Consider the following 25,987-nt stretch of genomic DNA (forward strand, 5'->3'; position numbering starts at 1 on the left):
TTATATGTTACACCCAGGGGTTTTGCTTTGCTGTGGTAGATAGAAATTGTGTAGCATCTGTAAAAGTAGTCTATCAGATTAGTTTGTTATTCTGGGCAGGTAAAGGAAAAAAAAAGTAGTAAAAATTGTTAAATGGTGTCATAAACAACAGTCTTGGAAGTGTTTGTTAGTTTCTTGGCTGCTGGCAGAGAGAATAATTAGAGAATTAAGACTTCATTTCAGCAAGTCTTATGTAAAAATTCTGTCGTCTTGTCCTGACTCTGAGTGGGCAAGAGTAAGTGCTCAGAACCTGATGGAGCTGGCATTTAGAAAATCCAGAAGATAAATTTTAACACCTACTGAGGAATGAAACAATTAAGGTACCAATTGTAGAATAATTTCAGAGTCTGTAATAGTTAAAATAATTTAACAAACAGTTTAATAAGTACACTTGGAAACATACTCTTAGCCCTGTGGTTTTTTTGTTTTGTAGAGTTTTCCGAAGTGATTTAGGAATGTCTTTATTTTTTCTCAGTGTCAGATTGCTTGCATTAGGATTTTTCTATTTGAGTAGTATATTAAAATATATGAATATTAAAAGCAAAAGAATGGAATACAAAGGGCAAGTTAGCAAAATCAATCATGCAATTATTTTGAGCAAGTATTAAAAGTTGTGTAAAACATTGGTTCCCATCACAAGAAATGTGTATCTGCACCTAACGTAATGCTGTTATTTTAGAAAATGGAGCTCACAGTTGCTAGTCACTGTATCAAACTAAGTTTAGAAATGTTTCTATGATACATTTTGAGTAAAAGGATGTAAATAGTTATGAATGATGGTAATGCTGGTTTCTTTTGGTCAGGCATCCTGCATTATTGTTCTGTCAAGCACCTGAGGCTCGAACATCATGGCCAGCCGTGCCTGTCAGCAGACACTTGTGAGAACATGCCATCCCTGAATGTGTGTGTACCTGTGATGCTTCAATAATGATTTCTTTTGAGATGGTTGCGTATACATTCATATCCTGGTTAAGGTAGTTGTGGCATGAAAGATAGCAGTAGTGAATACACTCAATTGATTTGACAAGTTAGCTTACATCTGTACATTGACTTTCCTACTAAATATATTTTCATCAGTTTACCTCTACTTTGATCAGAGCAGCAGGGGACAAATCTAACCCTTGTTTTTGAATGCAAACTGCATTTTTGTAGTGCGTATTCTAGGAAATTACTGGTCGTCTCCAATCATGAGTTCATATTCTATTTTAATTTTACAAGTTTAGGAGTCTCCATGACTGTTTTGCAATACTGATTCCTTTTGGAAGCAACCATTATATATATTATATATACAACCATATATAAATTCTGATCACTGATGCTGTCAAAAGTAACTTGCAGAGCTTGGGGTGATAAGGGATACGGATTTTTTGGTAGTATGACGTGACTTCTTAAGAAGAATTACCAGTAAATTTTTTCTAGTGTAGACATACACGTGACACTGACCAGCTACTTTCCTTCCGTGTTGTGTCCTGTAAAGAATGCTGATAGTGAGACTTGATCCAGTTCTCTTACCTGGTATTTTCTAGTTCATCTCATTTTAAACCTGAGGACCATTTGAAGTTTCAGTAGGAAACAGGTCTTCCAGTCTTTATGCCACCTTTCAAATTACATGTTATTTAATGCTTTCTGGAGAAAATGTCAATAGTGCAGGCATCATATTGAAATTGAACTTCCAACTATTTTCTGTTGCGAAATTTATACTTCAGATTTTTTGTAGGAAGCAGAATGGGATTGGAGGGTTGAAAAAAATGTGCTCTTTTTTTGAAGTAGCTTATTTTTAGTGGTATTTTAAAATCTTGCACAATCATTTTTGCCAAATAAAACACTTACAAAATGCTGATTAAGAGTCATCTGAAGCTTCAGAAATGTAATAAGAGTTTGTCAAAATGGACTCAATGAAGCATATACTTCAGATTCTTGTGGACATAATACCACTCCTCAGTGTTTCAGGACTAGATTATTTTCCAGCTTTGTTCAATGAACTATTCAAAGAAAGTGTATAAAGTATTCTATGGCTAGCAAAAGTGGACATACCATTTTTATGGAAAATAAGTTTCATGTATAAATTAAGTCGTGACTGTGTGCTATATTGACAAACACGTCTGTCTTTTCCATTGCTTTTGCAAAAGCTCACACAGCTGAGGTATTAAGAGTTTGATGGGTTTTAGGCAAGAACATTTATTAAAGTTCTAATTTGCCGTTACGCTTGTTCAACTACATGTATATGGTTTTTGTGATCTCCCTGCCCCCCACCATCTTACCAATAGTACTTGACTTCGACATTTTTTGCATGAATTTTGGTGCAATTTCTGAGATGCTGGTAATTCCAAGTTGTGCTGTTGCCCTCCCCTGTACCTCTGGTGTGTTGTCATCTTATTACTTGCTGCTGAATAATGCATACCAGATGGTGAATGATTTATCGTAGGCTTGGACGGAAAGGGAATAATGGGGCCAGGGTTTGTGTTAAGGTCTTTAACTCTTCCATATAGTGATTTTTAGGATGATGACACACCTGTGGTACTTAGTGATGATATGATTCTTGAATGATTGCACTCTTTCAAAGAGAATGGGAGACAATTCGGATTGGCCAGCACACCTCTTATGTGCTCTCATTTGTACCTTGTTTGTGTAGGCAGAGTAACTGGGTGCCTAGCCTGGATGAGGACGGTGTGTGGCTTAATGTAGCACATGCTCAGAAGAAAAATCCCTTCCAGCTCAAAATAAGCTTAATAGCGTAAGGAATTACATAAGATTTCATTATGTGAACAATCAGAAAAGCATTATAGCGGTAAGATAAATTTTTATTTTTACTTTCCTATTCTGTTTGAGCAGTTGAATGTCTGACATGGATTAGACACACTGGGCGAATCTATGCAAGTGTCCTGTAAAGAGAGTTGGAATGTTGATATACAATAGGGAAAATAGTTATGAAAGTCATCCGGTTGTTGCAGTAACTGGTGTTATATCTTCACTGGGTGTTGCTGTATTCACGGCCTCAGTGCTGAGCTGTGTGTTTGCTGTCAGAAAAACCTCTCGCTTAACCATTGAGATTTCTAGAGGTTTCTGCTCCTGTCCAGTCCCACCTGTGTTGTCGTGACCTGTGTGGTCCGTGGTGTTGGGACAAACTCCATCTTTCTCGGGTGGAATAGGCTGCTCTTAAATGATTCCAAACTGGAGCTGTTAATTGCAAACTAGTTTTCTGATGATAAATCTGATGCAATTCATTTACAATGTCAAACCAGTGTTTCTCAGAAGGGTGGAAGGAAGAAGGGTGTGATGAAATAGCTGCAGATGGATACAATTTGGGGAAACATACTTCAGATAATTTTATGTCTCTGTGTGTTCCTGGAGTGTCACAATACCAGCGAAGTGAAGATCAGGTTGATTGCATACAGGACAGAGCAAGCTTGTGGATGCAACAGCAGGCAGTAAGAAAGGGTGGTTGTATGTTCATGTTTGGAGGAGCTCAGCAGTATGTGTTAAGAGGTAGATCCAGAAAGAGTTCTGGTGGCTCAGATTCTGCTTGTGGAAGAGAGGATTCAATTATAATTGCTTCTTGATTTCTTCTTGTGCAACTAACTTTTGGATGGAAACATAGGATACAGCTAACTATGAAACTAACAGACCCACCTAGTTGTGCACATTGATCTCAAGACAGCTAAGCCCTCTAGGCGTGTTCATAACATTAAACCCATGAATAGTCTTTTGGAAGTAAAAGAAACTACGTCTGAAGATAAACGTGTTTAATTGCTTTGTGCTGAGGGAGATGACTACTAATCTGTGTAATTACATGGAATTGTTACTGTTATCTGCATGGTCTTTTCTATGCTGTCACACTTGTTTGTTTGATCTTGTCTTAAATTACATAATGAGTTCATTTGAAAAGAACTGTATTGTGTGTGTGTGTACAGTTCATAAAGCAAATGCGTTTTACTAATGGTAATTCCTTTGGCCCCTAATAAATGATCATGGTACACAAGTATCATTATAGCAAAACTGAGTAAATTTGATTGCAGGCAATAAATAATAGACAAAGCGGGGAGGAAGAAAGTTTTCTGTACTTACTCTCTTTCTTCTCGTGATAATTTTCCTGTGTATTTGTAGGGATTTTTAAAATGTACGGTAGCATGTTAAGTGGCATTGCTCCTGTTTGTTGTGTTTTAAACTAGTGCTGTGTTAGAACTGGTTGATTCAACTACTGTATCTAATCTGTGTAATTAAGTTAGACGTAGCTTCTCTCTGCTGCTTGTTTCAGCCAATAAGAACTAACAGAGGTGAGCCAAATCAGCTCCTCCTTTTGTAACGTGCTGCCACAGGTAGTACTTGCTTCGTAAACAAAGAGTGTTGTCTGAAATTGAAGACTTTGGTTATGCTGCCTCTTTCCAACTTTTGGCTTATGATCTTATCTATACTGTCATGTTGAAATGCAAGCAATTAGTTGAACAACTTGAATGTGAAATATAATTTATTATGTTCTTAATGCACTTGTTTATCCTTTTTGTAACTTACAGCTGAATGTCTTTTAAAAATATTGCCCCTCACAAAAAAAATTTGCTTAACTTAGTCATGCCATTGTATTCTATGACTTCCAGCATTGCATGTTATATTAAAATACGGAAGTAATACAGTTGGGAATGGGTTGGGTTTTTTTGCCTTAAAAACGAACACTTGTTCAGACTACAGACTGTGGATACATGGTCTTTTTCAGTGACTTAGGTCAACACTGCAGACACTTTAAACATGTTTTATTGTTATAATTACATGTTGCTGATTTAATACTTATACCGCTATCAAACCAGCTGCAGTTTCCATGAGAGGTTTGAAGTTCCTGGTGTTCGATTATATGCTCTGATGGGCAAAGTAGGTGCCTTCTGTAATCAATGAATTATATGAAAACTGTGTAGTTGTACAAGGTTTTTATGCTTATTTTTGCCAGTGGTGAATGACAGGATTTTTCTTAAGGTCTGTATTATGTTTTGATTGCTGTATTAATGTAATAAAGAGTATTAAAGTGAATGATAAGTCATGCTGTTCTCACTAGGAATTTGAACTCATATTTGTGGTAGGAAACTAATCTGGTTTTAATTGCCTGTGAGTCTGAAGTATGTTCGTTTTTGTAAAGCTCATCTCACATAAATACAAATCAGTAACTGCCTGTTCTTTAATTATGTATTAGTGTATTGTACCTGCATACTAAATGAGAATATGAGCATCTCCAGTTACGGTGTATTGGGGGTCATTAAATCTTCTCTGTTCTATGAAGTTTAATAGCACTGCATTTATAATTACTGAAAAATGTACTATGTGTTTGTTGCTTGTTTTAGTGGTGTCCTGGTTTGGCTGGGATAGAATGATAGGCCAGCCATTGGCAGGCTCAAGCCAGCCAGGGCAGCTGCCCTGAGTGAGCTACAGGGGCAGCCCACACCGTAATGTCATGGTCATTGTAAAGGGGGAAGGTTGGCTGAGGAGGGGGAGCTCCCGTGGGGTTATTCCTGCTGTGGTTGTTCCTCCTCTGCTTCTGCTGAGGACTACTCGGATGACAGCGTATTCATTTGGCTAAGTGTTTTCTGTTTGTACTGGTGGTGGTTTCATTAAATCTGTTGTACTTCCACCTACGGGTCCTCTCTCCTTTTTCCCTGATTCCCCTCTCTGACTGGTGAGGATTCATCGGGTGATAGAGCGACTGTTATGTTTAGCCCTGGGTACAGGCGAAACGTAGACAAGTGGCTATGTTTAGCTACAGTAAGACAATCACTCACTTTGTAACTCCATAGGTAGTTTTGATAATATGCAAAAACAATTGCTGTAAAACATACTATAAAACTACACAAGTATTTTTAAAAATATCTGTAATTGTAAATAATTTTGAGATATTTTAATGTAAATTTTAAAAATATCAATTACTTTTTGGAAGTATTTTTTAGTATTTCATAAATACATGGCTGAATTCTATCATGATCCAAAAATATTGTATTACTTTTATGAAAGGGTGACTAATGTAACTGCATTCTCAGTAGCAGTGCCTCTTCTTCCCTTGCCACTTTACACTTGACCTTTTTCCACATCAGGCAGAGGTTATTTCTGCTATAAGTAATGTAAAATATCTAGAAAGGACACTGAAATATGTTGGGACCAAGTGATTTGCAAAAAATACTCTTGTTGGCTTTAGGTTGTCGGTGATGACTTAGGTGTACAAAAGCTTACTCGTGTTTGACAATAACTGCATTCATGAACTGTAAGGATAAGCTTTGCTAAGACTGTTGTTGCCATACTGCAAATATTGCTGTGGTATAAAGTATCACATTTGAATTTGAGCCAGCACAGTTGCTGCTCTTTATGAAAACCATTGTAAACAAGGCTGATGGTCTAATTCCGCAACATAATTTCTGGCGATGTTTTAACTTAGCTCTCTATTCGTATAATCATTTATGTGATGTTTGGGTAGTAGTAGGTCTTCAAATGACTGGAAGAAGGTCTGGTTGACCAACACAGTACAAAAATGTGGCTTATGCAAAACCAGCATAGTATCAGGCCATGCCGAATCTCAATAAGGCACAAGATTAGCAGACACAGTTGGCAACCATGGCAAGATATGGGGCATCAAGTTCTGGAGATAAAGAGTTCATTTTGCTCTTAAGCTGTGCTAGTCTACAGCACAATGTTTTGTTGGTACAGACAGTCCCTTGACAGCACATCCTCTGCGGTGGTTGGTGAGTCTAAGTAGAACATCCATTTTTATAACCTTTAGTCTGCCTTCTTGCAGTATCTAAAGGAGGCGTTATCAGCACGGGGTTTGACATGTCTGTGTTAGGCTAGCAAATCCTACCTGATCGTTTAACAGGAGCTGGTGTGGTAAGGGTATAAATGTGCTGCACAGCTACTCCAGCTCTGCTTCTAATGATCTAGTCTGCTCATCAACCCAACCAGCTGCAAATAGAAAAGTATCTAAACTGCAAGCTACCTTCAGCAACACTGTGCACTGCATCCTGTTCCAGCGTTGTACTGAGCTGTTCATATCCTGAGGAGGAAGCAAATAGTTGGCGGAGTGTGACCTTTTCAAAGACTGCTCCTGGAGCTGAAGTGAAGTACCCTGGGTTCACTAACATCAAAGGGAAAGCTGGTAATGTGTCATGTTTCAGTGAAAACGCCCCAAGCCCACAGTTCTTAGCACTGCTGTGTTTGAGACAAAAGACAGATAACACAGTAGAGCTGGAAGAGAATGTTGTGTATTAAGCCTGTTGATTAAGAAATATGAATAGTCTGATTTTGCTTTACAAACATTTTTATTTTTTAAAAAGCGAAGAGAAATAGCTTTAGAGTGTATGATGTGTTTCATTTACAAGTCAGCTAAGCTTCAGTAGCCTAAAGAACATAATTAATTCTGTTAATCATACTGGTTTTCTTCTGCCCAATTCCATGGAGAATGAGTGTGTGTGTGTTAAAAAATAAAAACACCCCAAAGCACTTCAATTTTGCACAGTTGAAATAATTGAAAGTGAAAAATGAAAGGACCAAAAGGACCAAGCTGGTAGGACAAACATCATGATTGTTTCTGAATGCATACTATGACAGACACTTCAATTACATGATAATATTGTTCAGAGCATTTAAATGTGCATCACGTGTTTGCAGCTTTATCTGACATTCTAGTGGTGTGGATTTGTCTGGGAAGGAGTATATGGAATATTATGGCTGTGGGTTTTTTGTTTGCTGTGTGGTTTTTTTGCTTGTTTCCTTAAACCTTCCTTATGAAGCGAAACTTCTGTTATATACTTTGTAGAAAACATAGTGCTTCATGATGTTTGGGAGCTAACCTTTCCAAAGAGATCACAAAAGCCATGTTAGTTTGGGTGTCTGCATATATAATTAAAACTTTCACCTTTGGATGGTGAGTTTCAGAAACCTATTTTTAATATGTTCAGATATGAGTTATAAAGAACGAAATTAAGGAATAGCTCAAAGAAGAAGAGAACTTGCACAGTTGGTTATTGGAAAAAGTGTTAGCAAGCTTATTGCATGAGTAATGTTAAAAACAAATGGGAGATTATTCTCAGATCACTGCATCTTGACTTCCTCTTATAGAAGAATAATATATTTGAAATATAGTTGAAAATGTGTAACTTCTTTTGAAATATCCATTATTTAATCACTAAGGAATATTATATGAAATAACACTAAAGAAAAAACTATTTAAAGAGTTCAGATGAGTACATTTTTTGATGTTGTAGGTAAGTTGCTCTTAACAGCTTTCATTCGTAATGTAGTTCAGCTGATAGCTGTGTACAATTTATGAACTTGTATTTACACTTCAGCCAAAGAGTAATAATAAAAATACATTCTTTTTAAAGGACTTTTTTTTTCTTCTGGAGAATGACATGGTTTTGGTTTGTTTGGTTGGTATTTTGATATTTGAGGCTTTTTTATTTATTACTGTAGTATGCTCAAAACCAAATTAGGAATATATTTAAGTTATTTTCATATAATTAGCAGAAGGATTGTTACCAGTAATTTATCATGTTACAAAGTTACGTAGTTATTATCTAATGATAGGTGAGCATTTTGAGGTTTCTACACCCTGTCGGTTTTTAAGCATGTTAGTCTGATGGGAGCTGTAAATTGAGTCCAGCCATGAACTTCAGTTGACAGGAAAAAGACTCCATATGTCTTTCAGACGAAAAGTGATCCTACTTCCATTAGTCTCTTCTAAATAGATTGTTTGTTACCATAATAAGATGTTCCAAAGTCAACACCGACATTTTGGATTGTTCTGTGTAACTGAGCTGGTGTAAGTGACTTTACCCCTGTGTGACTTTGCAATGGCACTGCAATTAATAGGTTTGGGTTTTTTTGTTTGTAAATGTTAATTTAAATTAAGTTTTTAAAGAAATGCTTTTCATTTTTATTCTTACATAGATATGTTTACAGTGACATAAGGGAAATAGTTCAAAGTTCTTTTGAACTGTATTCTGCTGCACACAATGATGGTCATAATTTGTTCAGAAATAATTGTAAGAATAACTTAAAATGCAAAATAATACCTGAAATAATCTCTTTGTGAAGAGATTTGAAACCGCTTCCTTTTTCTCCCAAAGTTATACCTTAATAGTGCCTTTTTTAATTTATTACAAAATCAAAGTTTAGCTTCCTGCTGGTTATTATCATTTTCTGGACTGTGTTGTTCAGCATATGTGTTCATGTTGTTCAGAATGTGTGTTTAACAAAACAGTCCTATATTTAATTTCGTTTCTGTTGTGTTTGGCCATGAATGTGATCTGTGAAGGCTACTCCAACAGATGTTGATGTGTGGCTTCAAAAGTGATGAGCTGCAGAACAAAGATTTTTTTGCGTGTACTTCAAATAACATCTTGTAGGCTTATGTTAGAAGTTTTGCTGTACTTAGTGAAAACTAATCTTAAAATTTTTGTGAGGAAAGTCACCGTCCACTGTGGGAAAGATGACATAATGATTGTCTGCTTTAGCATAAAAAAATATCTGGTGCATTGAAGGCAAGTACTGTAAGAAGTGTGGATGTTGAATACCTTTCTTATTTACGTAAGTGTTTAGGACAAATGTTGGGGTTTTTCTGTAATGTAAAAGAATTATGAAAGAATACAAAAATATGGTTAGCTTGCCTTTTCAATGACTATATTCAGCGTACCAAAACAATATTTTTAATATGATTGTCTTTGAGAGCTGTATGGGATAATCTGTACTGCCATAACTTGATTCAAAATGAACAATTTGGCAGTTGTGATAGTAGGCTTGAGTTGTGCACACTTAGGAGGTGACATGGAGGAAGAGGGTAGGAGAAATGTGCTGGTGAACAGTTTCAGCAGTGAATGAGGTTTGGATCAGATACTGGTCGGAAAAAAACCCAACAAACCCAACTCTTTTTTGCTCTCTTATGAAATACTTTGCTGCACAGAACAGTTTTGGGTTTTTTCCATTTGTTCAGTTCCTTATGAGAACACCTGAATTAGAACATAACGTAATCTCAGAGTAATTATCTGTTCTGTTGATTAAAAATCACGTTCTGTAACAAGTGTGTAGTTTTGGTAGCGTGGGGAATCCTTTAAATCTCATTGATCCCAGAAATAGCTTAACTGGTTTAGATGCAGCTAACTCCTTGGCATGTTAAGGCACTGGGGCAAACTGACTTTTAGAGCTCCATGGTACGTGGTTGTCCAGCTTCTGCTTCCTGAATTAATTTTTATTGTACAGTGTAGAATGTATTTGTTCTCATCAATTACTACAACTAACTGGGAAGGAGGAGACTGCAAAGCAGAACAGTTCAAAGATTAATAAGTTCAAGTTGTTTGGTTAAAACACTAATTTTTTCAAATGGTAGTTCTTCCTGCTGTTAGAAATATGTACATGTATGTGTATTTATGCATGAGTTGGCTTTATTCTTGTTGATAGTCTACGGGGGTCAGAATTGGTTTATTTGCACCCAGAGGTTCCCATTTGTTCTCCACGCTTACCAGTCCTAACGTTTGTTGTAATTCTGTGTGGAGGGTGGGTGTGGAGTGAGCTGTGATTTGGGGAATGTTGTGTTCTTGAAGCAGTTTGTCACTGTCTCCTAACAGAAGCCCACTTAGGGTCTTGGGCTTTCTCCATCCAGCCTCTTGGCTGGAATAGGACTTGAAGTCTCTTTGGTCGATCACCGTCCTCTTCTGTTCTGTTTTGTGTTCTGGTTTAACAGAATCCCTACTTCTAGAAGCTTGGAAGGTAATATGTTAAAGTTTGGATATATTTTTCCTTTTTCTTAGCATCACTTTTTAGATTTGTAGTTCTAATTAATTTTCTTTCTGTGTTTATTGAAACTGTAGGTTCGGTGAGGTTGATATTAACATAGGACAGCGCTGAGCATTAGTTTTCAATTTTGAGCTGGTGGATTTTGAGCCTTGCAGAAGCGAAGATGACTAAGGAACTGAGAGGAGACTCTGCCTTGTCCCATTGTGGACCTTGAAATATCTGCCCAAACAGTAGTCCATGTGCTTTATTCAAGAAGCATTTACTCCAGTAATTATTTTTAAAATGTCTATATTAATTCATACCTTTGCAGTGATTAGTTGTGAAAAATGTGGTAATAAAAACATACAGCAGATCAACTATCACTTGGAAAAAATAAATCAGTGCTAGAGAAAGTTCCCTTGTCGCTGTTCTCTACTTCAACTCAATTTGTTATTCTGCTTACGTGAATATGAAATGGTTCAGTGTATTAAAATGGTAAGCTATGGCAAACTCATGATGTTTGAACAAGAGGCCGGATATATTTATACTTTAATGCATTTAGAGTTAGTATTGAAAAATAAAGCAGAGTGGAAAACAAGTGAGTTGTGACAATAAACAATTTCTGTTGTGAATAACAAGGAAATTCAGACAAAAAGTTTAGAGAACATGACTCATCATAGAAACACCAGGAGAATGAAGAAGCAAAAAACATCTTGCAAATGTGTTGATAATTTTGTTTATGATATTACTCTACTGTTCCTGGGATCTTTTTTTTAACAAAGCAATGGAATAGGTACAATTAAAATAAGCATAAGTACTTAGGTACCTACCAACAGTGTCTGGCAGTGCAGTAATAGATTGAATATATATTGTTAGCTGTAACAAATATCTCAGTTCAAAATACAAGCATACTAGTAGTTTGACCTTCTTTGCATTTACAAGAAAACACTAGCACCCATTTCAAATATGGAAACTGTATTGTTGTGACAAATGTTGGCTTGTCATCCTGCTAAGAAAGATCAGTGAAAGCAAAAAGAAGTGCAGTGACCTAGTCGTGATTGTCTTGGAATACATTAGTGGATGGTGGCTTTAGTATCATAGAAATGTGTCACTGCTGCCATCATGTAATCATTTATTTTTGAGAAGTTTTGTTAGGATAACCAGTATAAGAATATGTCAAGAAAAAATATTGTTATTTTGATATTTGGTGTCTCAATTGCATGAAAGTCTTTCTCAGTTTTATTTGTCTTTCTTCTAGCAGTAGATACCAGGCATTTTCTTTTTTTCTAATGAGCTGAAAAGTTGGGCAGCATAGCTTGGATGCTGGGTAGTTGTTCTTGCCTTGCAAGAAGTTCTTTTGCAAAGTTTGTTTCAAATAAATCAGTATTCTGGTAGTTTTTGTTTCAAGCCTGAAAAAAGTGGAAAGAGTGCTATTTACTTTCAAGACAAATATGTTGTGCAAGCACAGAAAAGATACTAATTTCATAATTGTTATTCTGTCTAACTCCTGATTTTTCTTCTGGAAGATAGAACATGGAGGGTGAGGGGCTGTTGGGACTGGGGCTGTGTTCTCAGCTGTGGCAGCAAGGATTGTGGATATATTTGCTTTCTGTACCTCTCAGAGGAAAGTTCTGTGGTTCTAGTTTATCATTTGTGGAGCCCAATTTTGGGTGGAAAGTCCTCCATCAAGCATGTATCACTGTTAAAAATTTATATTCATATATATTCATATAGTACTGGTAAAGTGTCTAGCTTTTCCAAGTTAATTTTTCTTCTGCTCATGTTTTAAACTTTGCATTCATATTGTTTTCTATTCTGAAGACAGCACTATTCTCAGCTTGCTTTTTTGCACATCAGGAAGTCTGTCCTTCCTATTAGCTAAAAGAGCTGACTAATTAAGTAGGCTGCTTTTTCCTTCTTCTAGCTTACTGGTGATTAACATTTTCCTCTTAAGACTACATCTGAGCCATATTTGATACATATATTGCAAAAGGCAAAGCTGAGTTACTTCTACGTTGTAGAGAGATCATGCTTTGTAGTATATGTAGTATCAGTTTATCTTTCCACGACTGGCCTGCCATTCTGTTTGATAGCTGTCTTCATTACCTCCGAAGTGATTTGCTCATGCTGTGTTTGATGGGTCTTATGAGCATTTAATTTTTGGGGAGGATAATGCAAGAAATGTACTCTGAAGGGTACTGCAAATTGGTTTGCTCAGTACGTTATCCTGCCATACTTGAATGACTGCCACTTACAGAAAAATTTCTTTAGACAAGAAGGGAAAAATGCCAACAGTATGATACAAGAACATCAGAGAGGAATAATTGTACAGTTGTCCCTTCTGTAAGTGCATGTTAAGTCCTTGGAGGAAGTGCAAAACAGAGGGTTGGAGGAAGGAACTGTGTTTTCCCAGGAAGGTTGATTTTTTTTTTTTTTTTTAATTGGTGAATTTGGGATTAAGATGGCTTAAGTCATTATCAAGACAGACTTTTTTTCATAGAAAAAAGGGAGTAAACAGGGCTGGGGGTTGAAGAAAAAATAATTATGCAGTGCAAGGTCATTTCTTTTGAAATAACAGGCTCTCTGTTTTTAGAAGAAATTCATGTTACCGGTTGGAAGGAGCCATGGAGAATGCCTTATGCATACCAGTTAATCATAGCATAATAACTATCTTTGGATGTTGTGTAAGTGTGAACAAGGTGAGACCCAATTTGCTTAGACCAAAAGGTAAACAGCAGAAGTCTGTCATGGTCAACAATGGAAAAGAGAAAGGCTACTCATGAAGCACTGATAGCCAGGACAGAAGACTCTTTGGCATAGTATTTCGGGTACTATATTCCAACTAGGTATGTCTTGGATATTTTGTACCATTTGCTGAAGTCCTCTTTGAAACTCTGTCGTGGTTGCAAGAGAAAGAAAAAAACATTTGGTGAAAGATCAGCTGATTGCCATGAAGTGCTTGAAAAGAATTAAAGTTAGTAATGGTAAACAAAGTTGTGTATCTAAAGGATCAAATTACTTTAAGAATGTGATAAAGTTCATGCCTTCAGAAAAGCAAGCAAGCAGAGGCTACAAATTATTGGAACTAGTGAGAAAAATAAAAGCTCTATGGGACTTATTTTAAAAAACACGCACAATACAAGTTATGTTCTGAGTTTCAGTTTTGTGTAAGTTGTGCAGTCTCATTTTGTTACACAATAAAGGAAAAATAATTGCAAAGGCTATCAGGTATTGTGGAGTAAACATTACATGTGGAACATAATCATAAGTGGAATTTCAGGTGACTTCAGTCATAGTAAACTGAAGTGCTTGAAAGGTATTTAGTAGGAGATAGCTTGTCAGTGAAGTCTTGTGTACAAAACCGAGGAAGATGAACTCTTTGTATCTCTGTAACTATCTTAAAGCTAGTTGTAAAATGAAGGCTATAAAGTTTTTGTTTGTTGCTATATGTATGTCATGAAAGAGCCAAATGATTTCTAAAACATACAGTAACAAACGGATTATGAAATTCCCGAGGGGAACTCTGATGGGGCTGTCATAACTTAACAATGGAATGGTGAGTCACTGGAGGAGGAATTCATGTAATAATCTTTTCCGGTATTTGTAGGACCAGGAGGATAAAATATCATTTAATTTTATTTGATTAAAAACTACTAGGCAAGAGAGAAGGAAGAAAAAATGAAGCATCCTTCTCTTATTTCAAGCATGGAAGATGAATGGAATATATAAAAAGCATATTATGAAGCAGTATATTGATTAATTTCAAATCTGATCAATGCTTCAAAGTAGTTGTGTTAATAAAATAATTTTATTTGATAACTTAAGGTGCTCTTTACTTTTTTTTAGGTTCGAGATGCAAAGTGTTGCTTTTGAGTCATACAGATGCCTCATAATCCAGCTGTTCGAGTTCTTGTTTGCTAGTTTAGACGTGTATCTGCCGTTTAAAGATTATCCATGGAAGGTCTTTGTTTACCTTAGTTATGCCAAAGCGTACTTAACGTAGTCCTGTTGAGGTTTGCTACGATGCCAAAAATGCTTTAGCCTGTTCCATTAATGCTGGTGATGCAGCATTTTGCCCAGCACTGTGTGTTCAGTCCGGCGGTCGCTTCTGCTTGAATCAGAGCTGTGTCCTCTTGTGTGCGGTGCTCCCATTGACAGCTCACGTTACAGTTGTCCGCTGCTGCTTAAAGGTTTGGTTGGTTTGTGTCGGCTCTTTCAGAAAGGGCAATATCATTTGGTGCACGTGGTTTATTCACAGTGAATGCTTGCATGAATTCTTAACTAAAGCTTTTAGATGCTGTCAATATTGAAAGCTAGTGACTGTCATGGAACAGTGATCCTTATCGTTTCTCCTTGTCTGTCCTTACACACTGCTAGTATTAATTTTTGGTTTATTTATAAGAACTTCTGTATGGTTCATTAATATTCAGCATATATAAGGGATTTATTAAGCCTAAAGTTTATCAAATTTAAATTTACTGAAAGCAGAGGCAGATGTACGTGAGGAAAGGTGAGACTGTTAAGCAAAATAATAAATACAAATAATCTTGAATGAGCCAGAAGGTCTTCAAAAACTCATTTTTTGGGGGGGGAAAAAAAAGCAGTATTAAATATTGCTTAAATAGCGAAGTTGTCTGGATATATGTTTAGCCAAAAAGGTCCCAAACTCGTATATTATTTTTCCGCTATTCAAACTTGGTGAAACAAAGGAGCTTCTCCATTGTATGGAAGTGTGGGTCAGAGAAAGGCACAAAGGATCAAATCTGTGTAATACTTTCCAGAGATCACCAAAGAAGAATTAGATGTTTAGAAAATGAGCAGATATGCAAGAAATAAGCGAACTGCAAAGCATACCGCTGAAGAAAGACTATTTTCTGGAACTTCACATTACTAGTGAGTTTAAGTGGAATAAAATTATTATTCCAGACTTTTTTTTTGTTTTAAAGAAGATAAGTAGCTGCTTGTAGCACTTCCTATACCTTCCTTGGCTCTTCCTGAAAACATTCTAGAGCTCTTTCAGGAACGGCAATGTTGAGGTTTTCAAAAATTTTAGAGCTGGATTTCGAGCTGTGATATATAAGAGCACTTTATTTTTTTTTTTAAAAAACAAAACAAACCCAACCCAGATGATGTTACTGATGTTGATTAAACCTATTTTTTCCAAGGGGAATTATGATGTAGTTTAGATTGGTTTTGATTGTTTTGTGTTGCTGCAGAATAAGTGCAATCCTAAATGACACTTGAGACTGTTATGTCCAAGTTTTCTGAGTGAATTTCTGAGTGGGTTAATCCTGAGCAAGAAATAAGGTGATTTTAATTTTCAGCTGTTCCTTCGTATTTTTCTAAAGGAGTTTTTCTACAGAAATAGAAGATAAAAGTGTAAGGTCTGTTTCTTGCTTATGTACGTTACTTCTGGTAAGGATTAGATAGGAAAAACTTGAGTGGAAATGAAAGAATATCAGATAATTCTTGGAAAAGAGGATTTGTATATTTTCTAGAATTCATGTTGTTTATTGCAATTTTGTAAGCTAAATGCAGAGGTAACAATTACACTTCTATAGTAATAATTTTCATTTAAGAGAGATAATAAAAATTTTGCTCATTAGTTAAATAACCCACTCAATAGCCAGTACTGGATTTTTACAAGGGTAGTACAGGTAACAATACAGTGCAAAAATAACTCCATTCTGAATGGACCCTCTATCAAAATCTGATCAACAGTGGTAATATGAGTGAGAGCTTATAGAGAAAACAAATGTTTTCAGTAGCTTGGAATTTTTAATGTATGCAAGTATTTTCAAAACCTAGTGAAATTCTTGAGGTTAGTTCTCTTTTAAAAAATACCCACACTTTTCTGACTTCTCCAGTTTTGTGCTTATAAATTGGTTTCAGTTGAATATATTTTTGTTTTTCTTATGGCAGAAGATAAATCAGAATGCTTAAACAGATTGTGGGAGCATTTATATAGTATGGATATTGTATCCTTTGTAACAAACTTTGTCTTATACATACTGCTTACAAAAAAAATTCTCTTCTTTATTTCTTCGTATGAATGGTGAAATTAGGTGGTGAGCCAACTGCACTTTTTTGTCCATGAACTTTGTGAAATTATAGGAAAGTTCTTCCAGAGCATAGGCTTAGGAAGCATGGTGGTATGACACAAAGAAGTTAAATCATGACAACCTAAAGATCTTAAAGATCATAATTTTCACTTACTTTTAGCGACAATAGAGTTTTATTATTAGTCTCACAAATATTCAGTTTTAGTATGGGATTTCCATTAAAAAGCCTTTGTGTTATCTAAAAATGTTTAGATCTGTCTTCATAGCGTTTGAATTTCTATTTTTATCCAAAGGGATTTTGTGGTTGAACCTTAATTCTTCTGAGATGTTACAAAATTTCCCTTAAAAGCTACTTACCCTTTATAAATGGTTATTTCACATTAATTTCTATTTTAAATTGTTGTACTTGATAAGTGGTCTTCAAAAACTGTTTCACGTTAAAAAAAAAAAAAAATGAAGTGAAAAAAACCCAACCGGGTATTCATATTGAAGGATATATTATAGTTTAGCTTGCATGGAGTCTGATTTCCCCCTGATCAACAGAGGTCAGTTAAATCAACTGAGAAGAAAGAGTTATGGGAATTCGGAGATGCAGAAACTAGAGAAGATGCTGTTCAGTTACGTTTCTACTTTGGTTTAAATACACTGTTATGAAACAATAAAATTCTGTCTCTTTGTAAACTCCAGTATGTTTTCCCCAGAGTAATTAAAAAAGGAAATATTTCCTAAGTGGAATTGCAGTCGTACAACCTCTGCATTGCTAAGTGAAGAGCTAGTTATTCCTGTCAACAGAAGAGTTTTTGACTTCTAAGCAGTTAAGTACCAGGGTTGTCAGGCCAAAGGAAGAAGGTGAATGGGGCAGCTTCTAGAAACAGTACTGCTGTTTAACAGAGAAAAAGAGACTTAAACCAGCACTAAGTTCTACTTCCTTTTCTTGTGTTTCTCCCATTAGTGGAATCATATAGCCCAAGCTGCCTTGGTTCAGGGTGACTGACTGTGTCCCAAGTCATTGTTCATTAGTAAAGTCTCAGGAGCAAAGCCTCCTGATGAGCCGGTTGGTCAAATGGACTCTGAGTAGAGAAAGCTCTCGAGAATGAGGCTACAGCAACTGCAGAGCTGTCAGGAGAGCAGTGATCACCTTTCCAGAGTCTTACCTCAGCTGCCCTTCTGCTGCTTCCTTCCTTTCTCCTGTTGGGACCTGCTGCACACCAGTTGCTCAGTCTCCCTTCTTTGCAGGCAAACAGTTTGCTCCAGACTTTCTCCTCTATGTTGTGGCTGGGAGTTAACCAACCTTTTTGAAGTCTTGTTTTCTCTGTGGAATTTGATGACCCCATTACCCTTCTCAAGTATGAGCTAGAAAGTGTTGTGTGTGTTTTTGTTTTTTTGTTTTTTTTTTTTTTTTTGTGAAGCATTTGATGGTGGGAATGGGAGTTTTCCATTTATTTTCTAGAACTTTGAGTTCTGGGAGACTTGCTATAGGAGTTTCACTGCCCAATTTTACTCAACTTGTGCTGAATCTGTACCTATGTGTGTTTTAAAGTGCATTCAAAGTTCCTTGAATGTGTTGTCAGTTTTAGTCCAAAAGACTGGAGAGGATGGCTGTGTCTGTCTGGTATTACTCAAAATCTTCTAGTCTTAGTTTGTGTATCCAAAAAACCTAACATGGTGTATGTCTGTGGGCAGTAAGTATTCTTTAGAAGTGAGGAAATAGATATCTATGGCTTATCAAAAGCTGTAACTCAAGCCTATAGAGTATGTCACATCAGCAATTGAAATACGATTGCTGTTAAGGTGGGGTATTCCTATGCTATTCTGCATCTAATTAATACATGCAATGATGGTAAAGATGATGCAGCAGGACTGGGCTTCAGTATATCTTAGTAACCTAAATACAAGGCTTTGTCCTTGCACAGTGAACAAAAATCAATGATACTGTGTTCTGAAAATTTACTGGTTCTGTGCTAGGTAAGTTAGTCCCAGTCAGCATATGGATGTGTGCCTGTGCTGCCATCACACTTTGATCTGTGGTATAAAACTGTGATAGTGTCATTTTTTTTAACTGATACACAATACATTAGCGTTCCTTTTAGAGACATTCTTACAAAGCAGATGATGCTGATTACTTCCTATAGTTCCATGTCCTGTTTGTCTTTATATCCGTCAAATTGGTGGACAAAGCAAGTCCAACCAAAGCAGTCAAAGTGGCTTTCCTCTAAAATCAGAATGTAAAGAAGTAGGAAGAGTTTGAAGCCGAATTGGTTGTACCAAATGACTGTCCTTTTGTTCTGGAAGGATTGCTGAGGGGGAGGTCACAACCCCTAAAAAAAAATTACTCTGAAGTGATTGCAATTCTGCACAAAATACAAAAATATTTCCAAAAAGGCATCATGACTATATTGAATGGTATGTTTTCCTCCAACATATGAGAGATTAGCAAAAGAAGCTTTAAATCAACAGTTGATTTATCACTGTTCTAAGGTAAAGGTGTTGTCTTTTTCCCTCAACAGCGTTTCCTTGATATGACGTTTGGAGCCGGAGGTCATACTACAGCTCTTCTAGAGGAAACCAGCGACATTACAATATATGCCCTAGACAGGGACCCCACAGCGTATAAAATAGCTCAGCAGCTTTCAGAATCGTACCCGTAAGTTGTCTTCTCCTTAAATATGGTCAGGATAAGGTTGGTACTATGTTATATATATACAATTTTATATCTTTCTATAGCTTTAATACAGTTTTTAATGGCTTATTGTAGAATGGCATTGTATGCTGTGTGTACTCCATTAGATAGGGGATCCAAGTCAGTTTATGAGTATTTGAATGCAAATTCTTCTGAGGTTTTTGGAGTTGAATGCATATTCTGTACTCTGTTAATTTTGAGTATGCATCAAGTAGCCAATTTTATAGTTAAAAATTGGTTTGAAAAGATTCATGTGCTCTGCTTACTTTGAGATGATTTTGATGGCAGTTGTACAAAAACATACGCTTTGAGGTAAATATTTCACAAAAAAAGAGGGAATAACATACTTTTAAATTAAATAATGAGGTGATTTCAAAATGGCTTATGAATATTTTTGTTTTTAAAAGACAAAAAATAATTGTAATTCCCTATTAGGTTTGATAAATATTTTGCCACTGGCTTCAGAAACTACTGAAGAATTTAATATGCTACTATTTCTGTGTAAAGCTCATGCTTAAATTTTCTTTTTGAACAGATTGCTGAATTTGCTGAATGAACAAATGCTAAATGCAAATTTTGGATTTTTTTGGTTGTACAAAGTTCTTGTTCCTTTCTTTTAGTCAAGAAACAGGCCAGTCAAGCATGAGTACATTCATGCAAAAATGTGCAACATGTAGAGTTGAATATGAGCTTTTCAGAAAGTGCTATTGTTTAAATTTGACCAAGAAATAAAAAAATGTAGATATATAATTATATAATATGAAATAAATTCTTAGGAAATTTAGGGAAAGAGGACACTTCCTGTGAGGTTGAAAATGTTAGTGTTTATTTCAAAAGAGCTTTTACACAAGGAAAAGCACATCTTTCCAGTTAGAAGAAAACTGAAAGAGGCGGATAAAAAAATCACCTGGTTGTTCAGTCATGTTTCCCCACATAAAAAGGAGTTCTAAGACAGCAGTACTATTCAGGCAATGCAGAAGGTATTCCTCACCTTTTTCTAAAAGCAAAGGCTAAACTGTGCATTCCTTCAAGTGCCATTGTCAGAGGCCCAACTGGAGAAGTGCAGGCATGTGACGAGAAAGCATAGCTCAGTTTCTAGTTATCCTGCTCTGTAAGACCGCTTAAATACATTTCTCTAAATTTTCAGTTCTTTGTGGACTGAAGTGACATGCAGTGTATACATATAAATTTGTGGAATTCCTCTCGACTATTATTTTTCCAGAGAATGCTCTTTTTGACAGAGTAGTGTGGAGAATAATGGCAAGGAAAGTCCATTTTCTTTTAACCTAAGCCTTTATTTGTGTCATAGAAAAATAAAATACGCGTAGTCCAAATTAAAGCTAACCTTATTTCTAATCTTATATCAGAAACATTCACACAACATAAGACAACGATGAACAGTCCTCTGACTCAATATATCTTTATTCATAAAGTATCCTATACACACCTGGGTGTGAAGGAAGTTTATTTTCCAGGTAGGTGAAGAGATTTTACAAGTGTTGGATGTTGTTCTGCCGATGATTGACATTATTAATTCTCTGCTTGCTTATGTTTGTGAAAAGATGAGCTTTAATCAACGTAGTATTACAGTTGATGTAACTTCCTATGGCTTTGTAAACAAAGGAGGTCTCCTAGTTCCCGTTTTCTTTCATAAAATTATATAAACTAGGTTACTTGGACTCCAGACATGGTATTGTCCACCTTTCCAGGTGCAAATTATCCTTAGAATGAAGTGGATTCTTAAATAATATAATGTTAAGTTGTTAGTGAAAAGTCTTAATCACTGACAGATGACTGCATGACATTTGGAAATAATGTAAGATACAGAGCAGTATTCTTACTTGGTTTGGTGTTTTTCCTCAGCTCCTGTGTTTCCTATTGGAAATAACAGGTGGATCCTCTTTCAGAAGGTAACTGTAATAGTTTATGTTGAAATTTAAAGAATGTTACTCATCTGCTTTCCCTGGGAAGTTAGCTGCATAAAGCATTGTTACATTAAAAGGGGGAAGGAGGACATGTAAGTATATGATTTAATAAAGGGTAAAGCTAGGGTTTGCTTACAAATCAGTTGTAAGTATAAGAGATTTACTTATGGTATAAGATGTCTAAGTTTCATAAATTGATTTTTTCCGTTCAGTATTAAAAGATGGTGATCTAGCATTATGGGATTTTATTGTCTATTTTCTGCACTGTATTCAAAATAAATATTTTATCATAATTTTATGAGTTTAATTCAAATCTGTTGGCATCAAAAGCTCAGGGAGTTCATCCAGTTGACATCTTTATCTGGTCAGGTCTACTCTGAGGTAAAATAGTTCTTTGATTCACAAGGGAGCCACGGAAATAGTCGTGCTATCTTAAAACCGGCGATGGCAGCACGCAGTTGCAAGCTGAGAGAAACGTAGGGTTGTCCCTTCTGTAAGAAGCAAAACCATAGATTGGGTTGGAAGGGATGTTAAAGACCATCTCATTCCAACCCCCTGCCATGGGCAGGGACACCTTCCACCAGACCAGGTTGCTCCCAGCCCCATCCAGCCTGGCCTGAAACACTGCCGGGGAGGGGACAGCCACGACTGCTCTGGGCAACCTCTGCCAGCGTCTCACCACCCTTGTAGTGAAGAACTTCTTCCTAATATCTAACCTAAATCTCCTCTCTCTCAGTTTGAAACTGTTAGCCCTCGTCCTATCACTGCACTCCCTGATAGAGCCCCTCTCCACCTTTCCTGTAGGCTCTCTTTAAGTACTGGAAAGCCACTATAAATGTTAATTGCTATTGTTTATTCTGGTTAGGTAACATTAATAATCTTAGTAAAATGATATCGTTCCAGCTGTTACTCACTATGAGTATGAGTTGAGGCTTCATTTTTTAAACATCCTGTATCATAAATCACTGAGTTACAAGATTATTAAAGCTCAAGTTGCAGAAGTATGCCCAAAGATACAGTTGGAAGAGGCAGCAAGTATGGCTAAATTAGGGGATTTTTCTATATTCAGAACTAATAAATGAAGTCCTCCTTGTACATAGCCGAAAGACAGCTGGAGTAATAAGTCACTGAATGAGAACACAGAGGAAAAATACATTTGATGTTTGTATTTTAAATGTCTCTTTGCGCCTTGCTAGTGATTTTGTCAGAACTAAAATCTGAAGAGGGTAGAGTTCCAACTGCATTTCTCGCATTCATTAAGCCTCTCTGTTTATTATTATTATTTTTTAAACTATGTAGTGCTGCTTTAATAAGGAGAAAATGGGTCAGAGCCTGTTAGATACTCGGTGTGTGGGTGGGAATCCTTTGACGTGCTTTCTGGGGAAGCCTCTAACTTGGGAATTGCTGCTGAGAATCCAGGAGAACAAGATAAAATTCAGTCAGTAGCAATATATATTACAAGTAAACCCTTTCACACCCACTGAAAGGGAGAGGTTAGAAAGGTGGCTGAAATTTGGCAATTAACCAATATCATTGCAAGCTTTTAAGTATGAGAAACCTGTGCAAAGCCTACGCAGAGAAGACAATATGTTCTCTGTAATTCTCTGAGCAGAATAAAAAATTGTGCCCCAAAAATAAGTAGTATAAAATTCTTCATACAATTTAACTACCATTTTATTGTAGTTCTAAAGTAATTGAGGTGTGATGGTGCTTGTGGGTTTTGCTTTCAGGGTTACACTTAAGTTTACAGAAAAAGTGGGAGGGAACCATCAGCTGTGTTGCATGTTCTGGGGAAAATAGAATTTAAGTTGTTCAGTTCTAGGGAAAACATTTTTTTTGGTTGCAATAAGCTTATTTTAAGTGCTTGTGAATTGTAGCTGAGTGTATTATATATTGATGCTTTTGTTACTCTGTTATTTATGTAGGCTACTATTTAACTTTTCACTGTAATGCATAAAGGATACAATTAACAATGTGCAATCAAGACAAATTAATTATAATGGTACCTTGACTGTATATAAATTAATTAGTAAACTATAGCATTATTTCTTTCCAAAGAATTCTCCATTTGTATCAACATCTGGCTGCCTCTCAAATGCAGGCAACATATATAAATGGGTTGCCTTAAATATGAGATGGAAAAATGCAATTGACATCACTAAAAAGACCTTTAAATGATATTATATTAAAACACTGCTTTTCTGTCATTTTTTTCCCCAAAAGGTTTATTGATGTAACAAACCCACATAAGTTTCCTTACAAAAAACATAAGGAATAAAAATTCTTTTTCTTGTTGCTGAGTTCCTGCTGTGCAGGTTTCAGAATGACTGGAAACCTTCCCTTGCTTTCATACATACAGTCTGGTCCTGCAGTACATCGAGTGCCTCGTTCAAATTTAGGCCCGATTCAGTGTTATCCTGACAGATAAAACACCTGCAGCAGTCTGCTTATAACAGTGGTTTTTCTTCCCTTCTTACTTTTTACATTTCTTTAACTAAAGTAATGCTTTCTTAAAACTTTGTTAACTTCAGAGGGAAAGGCTGTGGATGTTGTTTGCCTGGACTTTAGGAAAGCCTTTGATACCATTTCCCGCAGCATTCTCCTGGATCAACTGCTCATGGCTTGGATGGGTATACTCTTCGCTGAATGGCCAGGCCCAAAGCGTGGTGGTGAATGGAGTTCAATCCGGCTAGCAGCCGGTCACAAGCGGTGTTCCCCAAGGCTCAGTTTTGGGGGCAGTCTTGTTTAATATCTTCATCAGTGATCTGGATGAGGGGATCGAGACCGGTACGTTTGCAGGCAACACCAAGTTGATCAGGAGTGTTGATCTGCTTGAGGGTAGAAAGGCTGTAAGGAGGGATCTGGACAGACTGGATCGATGGGCCAGGGCCAATTGTGTGAGGTTCTACAAGGCAAAGAGCCAGGTCCTGCACTTCAGTCACAACAACCCCGTGCAGCCCAACAGGGCTGGGGATGAGTGGCTGGAGAGCTGCCCGGCAGAAAAGGACCTGGGGGTGTTGGTCGACGGCTGGCTGAACGTGAGCCAACAGTGTGCCCAGGTGGCCAAGAAGGCCAACAGCGTCCTGGCCTGTGTCAGAAATAGTGTGGCCAGCAGGAGTAGGGAGTGATCGTGCCCCTGTACTCGGCACTGGTGAGGCCGCACCTTGAATGCTGGGTGCAGTTTTGAGCCCCTCACTGCAAGAAAGACATTGAGTTCCTGGAGCGTGTCCAGAGAAGGGCAATGAGGCTGTTGAAGGGTCTGGAGAACAGGTCTGTGAGGAGCAGCTGAGGCAACTGGGGTGGTTTAGCCTGGAGAAGAGGAGGCTGAGGGGAGATCTTACTGCTCTCTATACAGCTACCTGAAAGGAGGCTGTAGCAATTGGGGGTGTCAGTCTCTTCTCCCGAGTAACAAGCAATCAGACTAGAGGAACTGGCCTCAAGTTGCAGCAGGGGAGGTTTAGATTGGATATTAGGAAGAATTTCTTCACTGAAAGGGTTGTCAGCATTGGAACAGGCTGCCCAGGGAAGTCATTGAGTCACCATCCCTGGAGGTATTTAAAGCATGTATAGATGTGGCACCTGGGGACATGGTTTAGTGGTGGACTTGGCAGTGTTAGGTTAATGGATGGAGTCAGTGATCTTAAGAGTCTTTTCCAACTTAGATGATTCTGTGATTCTACGATTTGAATGTCAGTCTTCTCTTACATAGGATAATTATAGATGTTTCACTACCAACATCACATCCCTTGAATCTGCATTTAAATTTTTTTGTGTGCACTTCTTAATTTTTGTTTCTTTGCAAACGTAATGGTTATGTTTTAATTCATTGCATGGGCTGTAAAATCCTTACCAGTTAGACTGCAGTCTAATAATTTCGAATTCAGAAAGTGTTTCTTTTACATAAGTATTCTTGGGACAGATAAATACCTTCTCAGTGGCCTCAGTATAAAGTTAAGTATCACAAACTGTGTATCCAAAACTGGCCTGTGACATTGAGATGTACCATGGCAAAAATGAAACTGAACTGATGGAAGAAGCCAGAATTGTGTAATCCCACTTTTTAAGAGAAGTGCCAGTTTTCCCTCTTCCTGTCGATGTTCCCTAAATTCAAGCAAAGGTTGAAAACGTTGCCTGATTGAAAGGGTGCGCACATTGCTAGGTCAGGGCAGTCAGTATGATCATCCGCACATGTATCTTAATAATCTTAGACATCTTTAGTCAATGGAAGTATAGTCCAAGCATCTTAATTACTTTCCAGCCTGAGAAACTACAACTTTAAGACCACAGATAGTGATCAAGAAAGGAAGAAACATTCTGTTGAATGTCCGTTTTCCATCACAATGTTTCTTCATCAGTGTTTCTAGGAATACTATAAAATGCTAACTGTTCTTACAGAATGAGAAGACCTTTATTTGTTAAGTTGCTGAAGAAGGATAAGAAGCTTCTGAAATAACTTAAACCAAACAAAAAAAGTCTAGGTACTGGTTAAGGACATGGAGCTTTATGTGGGTGATTTGAACTTCTTTTCAGTCCAGATCCTTAATTTA

At 36.9% G+C, this 25,987-nt stretch overlaps 1 protein-coding gene across 1 annotated transcript in view; it reads left to right on the forward strand.

The window, feature by feature from the left end:
- Positions 1-25,987, forward strand: part of METTL15 (methyltransferase 15, mitochondrial 12S rRNA N4-cytidine) — an 89,466-nt gene that overhangs the window by 18,237 nt on the left and 45,242 nt on the right. The window contains exon 2 of the mRNA XM_009960494.2: positions 19,343-19,479. Within this exon, the coding sequence (XP_009958796.2) occupies positions 19,343-19,479 (137 nt within the window). The remainder of the gene's footprint in view (positions 1-19,342; positions 19,480-25,987) is intronic.

This window comes from Leptosomus discolor, chromosome 12, assembly GCF_034619465.1.
Source record: "Leptosomus discolor isolate bLepDis1 chromosome 12, bLepDis1.hap2, whole genome shotgun sequence".
Taxonomy (NCBI): Eukaryota; Metazoa; Chordata; class Aves; order Leptosomiformes; family Leptosomidae; genus Leptosomus; species Leptosomus discolor.